The 11,492-nt window shown below is 38.5% G+C and overlaps 2 protein-coding genes across 2 annotated transcripts in view; one reads left to right on the top strand and one right to left on the bottom strand.

Annotated features, from left to right (window-relative positions):
* Positions 1 to 34: 34 nt before the first annotated feature.
* Positions 35 to 11,313, bottom strand: Ifrd1 (Interferon-related developmental regulator 1). The gene is made up of 9 exons (XM_053747172.2): positions 11,031 to 11,313; positions 9,542 to 9,661; positions 6,508 to 6,755; positions 5,383 to 5,481; positions 4,955 to 5,062; positions 3,888 to 4,070; positions 3,212 to 3,421; positions 2,218 to 2,442; positions 35 to 1,835 (listed from the first exon to the last, which is right to left on the bottom strand). Exons 1-9 carry the CDS (start codon positions 11,059 to 11,061, stop codon positions 1,749 to 1,751), a joined length of 1,311 nt encoding a protein of 436 aa, XP_053603147.1. The 5' UTR covers positions 11,062 to 11,313; the 3' UTR covers positions 35 to 1,748.
* The window catches only part of LOC128671053 (uncharacterized), a 141,918-nt gene continuing 141,236 nt past the window's right edge, over positions 10,811 to 11,492 (top strand). Inside the window, exon 1 of the mRNA XM_053747174.1 lies at positions 10,811 to 10,963. Within this exon, the coding sequence (XP_053603149.1) occupies positions 10,864 to 10,963 (100 nt within the window). The 5' untranslated portion in view covers positions 10,811 to 10,863. The remainder of the gene's footprint in view (positions 10,964 to 11,492) is intronic.

The raw sequence follows: 11,492 nt of genomic DNA, 5'->3' as shown, positions 1-11,492 counted from the left end.
GCTTTCACAGGACAGATATAATGAAACAAATCAATTCTCATCATAAATATTATTTCAACATTTCATAGCCTAATTAATGTACAATTATAGGCGGCTGCAACGACGAATAACCAATTAAAATAATATTTACAGACAAGTTTTATACAATTACTAAAATATGAATCGCACTGTCGAGCCACGCGTGGCCAGATGTTAATATATACATCGAATCTTCACAGCACAAGTCACGGTATTATTACATCAACCATTAAAATAGAATTTCTTACTCCACAACTTGATTAATTTGAATCACAAGCAAATAAACTAATAACTTAGTCTACAGTCGGCCACACATCAGGCGAGACTTGCACGTCTTGATCCGTAGCAGAGTGCACAAAGAAATTGGGCTAAAATTAAGCATAATACATCAAAACACCAACAACCATCGATATAAAAATATCAATAATGTATAACATAGGTATAATAATTATCTTAAAATATTTCACTAATAAAAACAATAGATCATTTAAAATGGCAGTAATCGCGTAATAAAGCAGCCTTGCAGCAGTTACGTCGGGCCCAAATCAAGGTATGGAGTAAGCGCTTACAAAATGTGGGAAAACATAAATATGCTCGTGTAAAGGTGCATTTATACTGAACGAGCGAATGCTCTCTTCTGCATTCTGGCTGACCTTCTGCATTCTGAATGCGTGGCCCTCGTTTGGTAGAACTGCACCTTAAATTTGAATTTATATTAGACAAGTTACAGTTGTGTTAGATAATGCAAGTCGCAAGACGATTTGAAATGATAAAATTTCAAAAAATAGAGTGCATATAGACATGAAAAGCATGGCGGTTCCAACATTTTCTCTTTTACCGATTCGGAATTTTCTTTGGTTGTCTAGTCTACATCTACTGCTAGCGAACTACGCTCGATGTTACGTAACGAGCAGATATTTTTTTTTTAGTTGGAACCTATTCTGAACAGTGTGAGCCAACGCACAGTACACACGCTAATTTATTTATATCAACTATTATTACTATTACTTATAATATTGGTGTCTGTTTGTGTGTATATTAATACACTGAATGAGTGAGAATTAGAAATAAATAAATTACAAATTAGATCCTGAAGGAGGCAAGGCAATTTATTTCGATTTAAAAGATTCACAATCGCAAGAAAAAAGTTTCAAAATTGAATAAGTTTCAAATATAAATAATATAGTTGAATGTTTAAAATAAGAAGGCTTACCTGTAGCGAATGTGTAGGCGAATAATTGTTATTCATTCAATGTCATTATAATAATAAATAATTTCTAATTAATCTAGCGTTTAGTGTACGATGGCTCCTAGCTTAAATTACGTTTTCCTGATTGAACGACGAAACACGACAATACAAAATAATTGATAAATTGACTAAAACAAATGCTAAAATATCAATGTAAACGTTTTTGGAGAATGATAACAGGATAAAATTACAATCGGTTCAATTTAATTGCAGAGAACAACGAATACAAACGAACCCGTGTTGCAATTGTAAAAATCCGACTAAAATTTTATTATTTAGATTAACCAACCAAATAGCGATGAAAATTAAGGGAATATTTTTCTTTTTAGATTATTTTTTTGTTTTGTCGAGCTCAAATGAAATGTAATAAAAGATGAAAGTAAACGTATGTTTGTGAGTCGCAGCGGTCGCTGGCGCTCACCCGCTCACTCGCTCACCCGCTCACTCACTCACTCACTCGCTCACTCACCCGCTCACTCGCTCAGACGGCGAGCGCGGCCGAGCGCTTGTCCCTGTTCTTGGCGCGCGCTACGGTGCGCGCTTTGCACGCCGCGTTGTTCTGGAGATGCTGGAATACATACATTGGAAAACTGTCATTACAATGTTTGGGTTCGCTAAACAGATAAATATATTATGAACTGGATAAACCGTGCGACACTTTAGTGAAATTGCACATATTCTTTAAATATATGTTTTTGTGTGAAGAATGACACGGTTGACACAATTTACTACTAAAAAATTGTGACTATATTTTGTATAGAAAACTATAATATTATTTAATAATATCCTATTTAGTGAGTACTAGACTGTTTAGTTGTCGCTTTCAATAAATAACAAATTACTCATACGAGCACACAAATTGCTTTGAGCCTTACATTTGAGCAGTCGCGTCTCGTTCATAACGGCCGCAGGAACGACCTCTCACAATGAATGAGCACCGCACGACTCACCCGCTGCAGCTTGTTGAGCTTGACGGGCGGCAGCCGCAGCTGCGCGGGCAGGTCGGGCGCGAGCCCCAGCGCAGCGCGCAGCGCGGCCGAGTGCTGCGCGGCCGCGGTGAGCCCGCCGCCGCCCAGCGTCGCCGCCAGCGCCGCGTACGCCGCGTGCGCACGCCACGTCTCCAGCGCGATACTCTCCGCGCCCACGCGGATGCGCACCGACGGCACCTCGTCCTCCTGCATCATCATGTCGAGTGTGTTGTTGCTAACACTAGTGTCAGATTTTATTCAAGTCGCCTAAAGGCATCTGACACGACTTTACGACTACTTACCGCCATCTAGCGGCAGGTAGTCGCATACACACTAGTGTACTAAACTGCCGGTCAACCGGTGTGCAGGTTTCCTCACGATATTTCCATTCGATGAAAACTACTATATATGTGTCAGATTAGTATACAAACTCATATGGCACGAGTAGGATACGAACCTGAGACCTTTCGATCCACAGGCGGGCGTCTTAATCATTACACCAGCACCGCTTGCACGATTGATTAAATCGTTCGTTCATAAATGGAAGCTTCACGAGCTGTTTTTCTACGTCATATTCTAAATTATTATTTAGTCTCGTTTAAAAAGTGACCCGGTGTGATATCAGACAAATGTTCAAAATTGTATTTAATTATTATAATCCTATCTTAACTAATATTATAAATGCGAAAGTATGTTTGTTTGTTACCTCTTCACGCTCAATCTACTCAACCAATCTACTTGAAATTTTGCATACATGTAGTTTAAAATATAATGAAGGACATAGGATACCTTACATCCCGGAAAAATATCTTTACCCGTGGGAACTTCACGCGGGCGAAGCCGCGGATTAATTCTAATTTAAAACAAACCCAAATAAATAAACCACACCCCGAATACCGTCCGAACTGTAACCGAGAACATACAATAATGGTAACAAGTGAACTTTACTGGAATGTAATTTAAACGTATCACGAACCTCGAAATACTTGAGTATGTCGCGGAAGGTGGCCCGCTGCAGCTTGCGGTCGCGCTTGGCGCGGAACTTGTGTGAGTCCCGCGCGAGGCGCTCCAGCCGCGGCCACACCGCCGCCACGTGCGGCGCCTCCTCCTCCCTCCCGTCCGCCTCGTCCCCGCCACACACCCACTCGTGCGCTACCGCCAGCGCCCCGCCCGCCGCCATGCGGACCTAGCGGACCGATTACTTTATTACTAAAAAAATGCCTTTTTTGATGAAACGAACTTTTGTCATCAGAGAGATCTCATTGCGTTCAATGTGTGATAAAAAAAAATCATGTCCGCGCTGTAAACCGCGGAGTTCCCAAATCTGGAGCAGTCTCTGGGTGCACCATTGATGCTTATCGTAATATTTCATTGTCATCCAAACTAAACGTGTGTACGAAATTTCAGCTCAATCGGTTTAAGATATCTGGTTCAAACTTAAGTTGCAAGATTCCATCTGAGATATAGGAACATAGCACATAGATACGTAGTTAACTTGTAAAATCATAACATTTACACCCACACTTCCATATCACATCACAATTGATCGACCTATTTGATCACTACAGTCAAATTTAACTCCACGCAAGGCGATCGTCAGAAACTGAGAGATTACTATACTGTAGAGTAAAGACGAGGTCAGCAGCACATACCTCCAAGCTGGCAGCATCCAGCAGTTCCCCCAGCCTGTGGAAGCTGGGAGGCTGAGAGTGGACGAGGCTGCGGGCGTGCTGCGCCGGCAGCAGCGTCAGCAGCAGCGCCCAGCCGTCCAGCGCGGCCGCGTGCCAGTTCCCTTCCTCGATCACTGCGCCGGACACCTTCACGCTGCCGTCGCCCTGACCACCAACAAACATAACACGTGTGTTGATGTGTGCTCGTCCATTATTTGGTAGAATATAAATTATAGCCAGATTTCAATCTTTCATTTGATTACAACGATCTAGATAATCACATGAAAATATCGTAAAAGAATAAACTTGACAAACAATATTGAAGCGTGGTTGTCGTGCGTCACAATGGCATAATGTGATTGGTCCGTTGCGTCTCACTTGAAACCGACTGGATGGGTGAGATCATGTTAGCAAACCCGCACTAAGACATTTGAAATTATCGTAAAACGCTATTCTCAAATTTCACTGTATGCTTGCTTATATGTATATTGAGGTGAGAATGAGAATCGACGATTTCGTAATAAATATACATAAAAGGTTGTAAATTATGGTTATCAATATAGCACCATATGCCATGTAAAAACTACACTTCGTTTTTGGACTCAAACAAGGACTCAAATGAATGAAAGAGTCAAAGATACATTATGTGTCCTTTTCTCGCAAAATGGGCTTTTGTATGGAAGGTCTATGACGTGTGGTTCCGTCCTAGAATAGGACAACTCCATATTCTCCAGTGGAAGTGGTACGAGGCGTCAAAGGACCTGCAAAACCTGCAAAGGCAGCTGTAGGCAACAATAGCATTTCCAAGGAAAATCTTCAAAATTTTAAGGTTATTTTTTACGCTGACCCTGAACTACGCGGCGTCACAGCCCCGAAAACAAGTAAGCCAGAGGTCTATAACGACAAGAATGTGTGACGCCTCCTATAATTTAATTTGGTTATTATGTATTTTTTCTTTTTTCTGATCTATTAACGAGGCAAGAGAGCAAAAATATCATTATTGACACACACGCACACCACAATAATTAAGGAATAAGTATAATGTTCACCTTCAAATAGCTGCCGCTGAAGATGGTCTCGTACATGCGCATGATGTCGATGACCTCCGAGAGGTCCTCCTCCAGCAGGTAACACAGCGCCGCCAGCGACGAACAGCACTGCAATTGTTATCATTATATACATACATATATATTATTTTGTACTAGCTGTCACCCGCAGTTCCGCTTGGCGGATGTCTAATGTTTAACTCCCCATCAAAATCGGCCCAGCTTTAAACCGTGAAACCGTAACACTGGTGTCAGATCTTATTCAAGTCGCCTAAAGGCATCTGACATGACTTATGTCTCTTAGTTAACGAAGAATGATGAGTTTATAACTTATGTTTCTACAATTACAACTATCATTTTCAGAGTAATTGGGCACACGCGAATGTGAGGGAGAGAGGGAGAGAGAGAAAGAGTATTAAAAATGAAGTTACCTCAGTGCGCGTGTCGAGCGAAGCAGACTTGTCGACCGCCGCGGCCGCCAGCGCCGGCCGCACCTCAGTCAGGAACTCCTCCGCGCCCTCCTCTCCGATCTGGGTGGCAAGACACACTTTATAACTATATATTGATAGGCAGATCTAAACAATGAGAGGAATTCACTTAACAATTTATATAATCCTTATCCTTAAATATACTAGCGGTCCGTCCCGGCTTCGCCTGAGTAAAACCATTTGATACATAAACCTTCGTCAGGTTCAAACTATCTAATAAAAAAACCCGCATCAAAATCCGTTGAGTAGTTTTAAAGATCGAAGCATATATAGGAACAGACAGTAAGAGGCGACTTTGTATATATATACATAGTATAAAACAGTGATAGTGATAAAATAAAGTTCTCCGTCCAAAATATGAGAATCTTAAAATAAAACTAAATGGATACCAAGTGGTCAAGACAATCTGGCTAGCGTTATTAAATAAATAAATAATAAATAAATAAATAAATAAATATATTAGGACAAATCACACAGATTGAGCTAGCCCCAAAGTAAGTTCGAGACTTGTGTTACGGGATACTAACTCAACGATACTATATTTTATAACAAATACATATATAGATAAACATCCAAGACCCGGGCCAATCAGAAAAAGATCATTTTCCATCATGACCCGACCGGGGATCGAACCCGGGTCCTCTCGGTTCAGTGGCAAGAACTTTACCACTGCGCCACCGAGGTCGTTATTCTTTCAACATCTATACTATTATTATAAAGAGGTAAGCGTTTGTGACTTTGTATGTTTGAGGCGGGTAATCTCCGAAACTACCGAACCGCATTCAAAAATTCTTTTGACCATTAGAAAGGTACATTATCCAAGATTGCTAAAGGCTATGTTTTATGTCAAAATTCCCACGTGAGCGAAGCCCCGGGCAACATCTAGTATTATTTAAGTATTGTTGCATTGGATACGGGGAAAAGCATCGATACAAACGTATTGGGTATTTTTATCATACAAAATTTCACACCCATTTTTGGCCTCTGGTGGAGAAATTTGAAAGAAAAGTATAATGTTTAACTCAGATCTTTAACTATATGCAGCCAGATCGTCGCTTTGAATCATACCTGCAGAGCCAATAAAGGCGCAATTCCGGCAGCAGCGCGCTTCTCCCCATCCTTGCCTCTCCGCAGAGACCTGGTGACGTGGTCGGCCAGCGTGGCCCTGTGGTTGGCCAGCAGCGCCGCCAGGTAGCGCCGCTGCAGGGCGCCGCGCAGCGCCACGAGTGCGGCGGCGCGTGCCGCGTTCGCTCGAGCGCTCAACGCGTCAATGATCTCCAACACTTTCTCTTCCAACTTCTCTTGGATTTCGTTTTCTGCGATAAATAATTGAAATGGTGGATGAATGTATCAATAGATTACACCAGCGAATGCGTGTGAAAGGTCAAAATTTTCAAAGAAAATTTTGACGATTATGTTGCACGCATGTGTGCGAGACATGCCTATAGAATTATTTCATGTAGTTTGGCATTTTAATCTTGTTCTGAATAAAGTATGGACAAAAATTTATCACTGTGTTTCGAATATTAAGAGATTCTGAACACGTGTGAATATTCACACGCAGACTGATCTTACTTATATATCTATGTATGTGCAATAAAAACATGTGCCAAAATATTGTTGGCAATTTTGTAACAATAAAAAAGAAAAAAATCTGTATATAGGAAAAAAATGCATGTTGTACATGTTTGAATCAGTCATGAATTTATGCACTGCTTAGAATGCGGTCGCGACCGCATAACAAATATTATGTTGAAACTGACTTTGTTCCGGTGTTGTCTGTAATTAAATGCATCTGTAGTCAACTGCATTTTATGTCGCGGTAAAAGTGGCGAATCGGCATTAAATTGTGCTTCTTGTAGACTGGACGACGTAACACCAAAACCAAACCCACTTTTTTGTTTCTTACCAATTCTATTTCAAACGGGGTTGGTGTCCTTTCCTTCCATAATTCAGTCTATTTTCTGTCATACCTTAAGACAGACTCATTCCTAACACATTCTATCCATATTTTTTTAGTCTCCTTCCTCTCCGTCCATCCACATTTGTATTCATCAACTATACTGTCACGCGCGTCTATTCTTTTTCCAAAACTAACCACACTCTTGTTTTAGATAAGATAAAATATCTCATGAATAAATTACAAGGCCCGAACAAAAATTTAACTTCAAAAAATATTTATAGTAATTTTCCATAATGTCAATGAAACAGCAAACTTCAGACGATGTATGTCTTTTTATTATCCACGCGCTGTGATATGACCCTTGAACTTGTACTTTATTTATGACGCCTTCTACCTAATTGTATGTACACACATACATTGAATCACAAGCATAATGCATAGCAAAAAAAAATAAAATTCCCAGCTAAAAAAGGAAGCAAGAAGTCATCTTATTGTATTAGCAATATATACGGGAAGTGTATTCTGTAAATCCTGTAAAAAAATTTCAAGAAAAACTAACATTATGGCTGAAGTTTTTACTCAAAAATAAGTTACCTAATAAACAAACAAGAAAATTGAAATTAACTGACAATCTAATTCACCAGTTTTATGAATTACGCGACTCCAGCTCAGACTAAAGGATATTAGCTGATATTAGGAATGCTATTTGAGTCCGAAGTTGTGACGTTACAGGATTTATATCCTGTTACGTTGTTATACCAGCTCCTAAATATGTTTTCTTTATGATATTAAAAAGTATTTGATTTTGATTACTAGGAAATTCGACAATATTGCTTCATCTTATCCGTAATAGTTTACACAGCTAGTGATAGTAGAGAAATTTAATAATCTTGGCAATGAAAATAAATACATGGATCAATTGTAACTTTAGATTACAATAAGATTCCTAACTTTATCATACGCAACAAAATGTTATAACAACATTTAGTACTCTATAAAAACTGGACCCGTCTGTTAATCTGTTGCTCAAGGTTGAATTGAATATTAAAGTTTAAGTTTGCTAGATTATAGTCGCCGATAAAATTGAATTGATGACCTTCACGGCGAAACGACATATTATCATAATGGTCTAGGAGCGAAAAAAATATATTATGTACCTACTTGTTGATTCTCCTCTTATATATTATGCCGGCTCCACACTGACGTTGAACAGTTTGCCAAACTTTGGCGGATTCGGTATGCATTGCTTGTTTTTCATTGCGGTAAATAAAAGCACTCGTACTAACTACGCAATGTTCACGCGTTCGCGTCGGCATTACAATGGTCAATAGTGGAGAAAGACTATAAACTAGTTATATATATATATATATATATATATATATATATATATATATATATATATATATATATTTATATATATATTTACTGAGATTGTTCTCATAAGCAGGCTATCAACCTACAGGTAAACGCGGCTTGTATATATAATGTAGGCACAGTTTATATTCATTTGATTTCGACTTAGAATTTGTAAAGAAATTTAATTTGAGAAATTCTTCAACAGTGGCTTTGCAATATGAAGCAATCGCTATTTACGTAAATTTTTAATTGTGGTGAAATGTTATGTAAAACCAGTGTTGTTTTCATTACCCAATAAACTTTCCATAGGGCTAAATGGCAGACAGACGGGACAAGTTAAATTAAATAAAATACTAATGTCTTTGTTTACGACAGTTTTATATTGGCGACATCGCCATATTCACCTGTCCGGAGTCACGGTGTTATCGACCTACACTTGTGTGTTTCTATGTTTGGATTGCACGTAACAACTACGTCAGAAATGAGTTTCGTCGCGGTTTGGCGTGTGGTCGTCATTCAAGATAAACATTTAAATTCGCAAATATCGATTCATTCCTCTTATACATCATATCATGTCTGCTTATGTATAAAAACTTGCAGATATTTGCAACATATAGTCAAAATTGGTATATATTACATTCTGTTATGTAATGCAATATTAACTCCACATATCTTACACTTTCCTCACTAAGTTTTCCTTCACTGAAAGCAACTCTAGACATAATTGTAGGCAACAAATCACAACTCATTATAGAAATAAGACCTCAGGCTTACTTGTTGTCACCATAGGATCTAAACAAAAATATATGGTACAGTATAAGAATTATTTCAAGTAAAATTTACCTGCATCATCATGATTGCTCTTGAGGTCTGATTGGCCGGATGTTTCTGAACAGTTGTCTATGGTCATGTCAATGCCAGCATCTTCGTCTGATGAGTAAGGCTGCTCTGTTCTTCTGTGATCTGTGAAAAGAAATTAATTTCTTTATTGAGACCTTTCCCTAGACCTTATAGAATAAGATTTACAATATTTGTGTGATTATTTTCTTGAATTGTTCCCATCTGGTTTGAAGTTTATGAAATGTATGATATGTGTGAAGAAATAGTAAGTTATTACACAGTTTGGAAATTATGGGTCTTCTTCTTTGCATGGCAAGCTCTCCAACAATTATCCACACTGACATTATAGAATAATGGGAAAGTCTGCCTGTCTGTTCCACTTTCACGGCTGAACTGCTAGACCAATTTTGATAAAATTATTCAAACAAAGACTACTTAAAAAAGAATCAATATTTAATGACTATAAGGGAAGGATGATGAAATTTCTGTTGGGTTTCCGCAGAGAGAATGATGCGAGCAAATTTGCGGACAAAATCTAGTATATTAAGCCTATTTTTCCACAGACAGGAGAATACAATATTTACTGACTCTCGAAAAATGAAAATGAATCTATGAAGTATTTTTTTATTTGTAAAAATGGAGCAATTAATTAATGCTATTTTTGTTATGGAAGCATAGAGAGCAACAGAGTCTGTATGTTATGGACAGAGCGGAGGACAACAATTATTCACGTCAACATTATTCACATCAAAACCTTCCCACAAATTATTATAGTCATAATGGTTAACAACATGTGAGATCAAACACTATGTATGATATCATTCATTATTAATTTTGTATAACACAAACTTGGGAACCTTACTAAGTTTGCTGGACCTTGCCCTCTTGCTAAGTGCAACATTAGATCATCAATTACCAAAGCAATGAAGGCTGCCTTATCTCTGCTATCATGGCATCCTAAATTCTATTTAATATAGATTACTTTGGTAAGCATATTATGAGTACACAACATTTGAAGGCCAAACAATGTTTGTTTTTCCTTAACATATGTTCGACATTACTGATTCACATAATGCAAGATTTGAAGATATCCTAATGATGCATTTAATTAGTAATACGATGCAATTATGCAGTGTCATTGAGACAAACCTAGAGACAAAGACAAAATAACAAGTGGGAATAAACGACGGTGCTTTTACGATGTTATGAAATAGGGAAAGTGCGTGGTCTTTTTTAGAACGAACGCGATAGGACGTCCCATTTTACTTGATTACTTCCTCATTCCAAGCATTTAAAAAAATGCAGTGCTTGTCGACGAGATTTTAATGATCATAAATACGTGGACGGACATACTGGACCTGTCATTAGAGCCGCGGAAAGTCAGCGCGAACACAAGGTCGCCGCGTGATCTCATTGCTGGCACAGGTGAGCGCGCTACATGCAAAGCTTTTATAGGTTGCATTCCATCATATTCATAAACTTTATTACTCACCGTATTTTCCTTTTTTCTTTCCTTTAGGCATGGTGATTTTTGTGAATGCGACTTGCAGCAAATAAACCAAAAACTATTGTATTCACTAAATTTTTTACTACTTATGTCACTTGATCAAGACGGGGATAAGTTCAATATATCAGTTCTTATAGAATGATTTGGGCACCGAATGTAACATAAAACTAAAATTTCAGAAAAACTTTTTAACATGTTTAACCGTGTAACATGCACACTCGACTCCGCTTTCCGCAATGCGCTGTCACTTTTGGTGGAGAGGGGAATATAAACGCCATTTTGAATTTTCAGTGTTGCAATAACAAGAAAAAACTACCATACATATTGTAGAACATTTTGTTGGGCTAAAAAGCGAAACAGGGGGAATTCGGATGGAAGAAAAATTGGGATTCTATTCATAGTGGTGGATTCGGGGATGCAAATGTCACTCCTCTTGTTCCTAATGAA

Source organism: Plodia interpunctella, chromosome 6 (genome assembly GCF_027563975.2).
Source record: "Plodia interpunctella isolate USDA-ARS_2022_Savannah chromosome 6, ilPloInte3.2, whole genome shotgun sequence".
NCBI classification, from domain to species: Eukaryota; Metazoa; Arthropoda; class Insecta; order Lepidoptera; family Pyralidae; genus Plodia; species Plodia interpunctella.
Note: the sequence above shows the minus strand (reverse complement) of the source record. Positions and strands in the feature narration are given on the sequence as shown.

Excerpts from the sequence above, each read along its gene's own strand:
- Ifrd1 (XM_053747172.2), bottom strand. The coding sequence starts at position 11,061 with ATGCCTAAAGGAAAGAAAAAAGGAAAATACG. Across the intron at positions 6,756-9,541 it reads GAGCAATCATGATGATGCAG|AAAACGAAATCCAAGAGAAG; the intron begins GTAAATTTTACT and ends TATTTATCGCAG. Across the intron at positions 4,071-4,954 it reads TCAGCGGCAGCTATTTGAAG|GGCGACGGCAGCGTGAAGGT; the intron begins GTGAACATTATA and ends GTTGGTGGTCAG.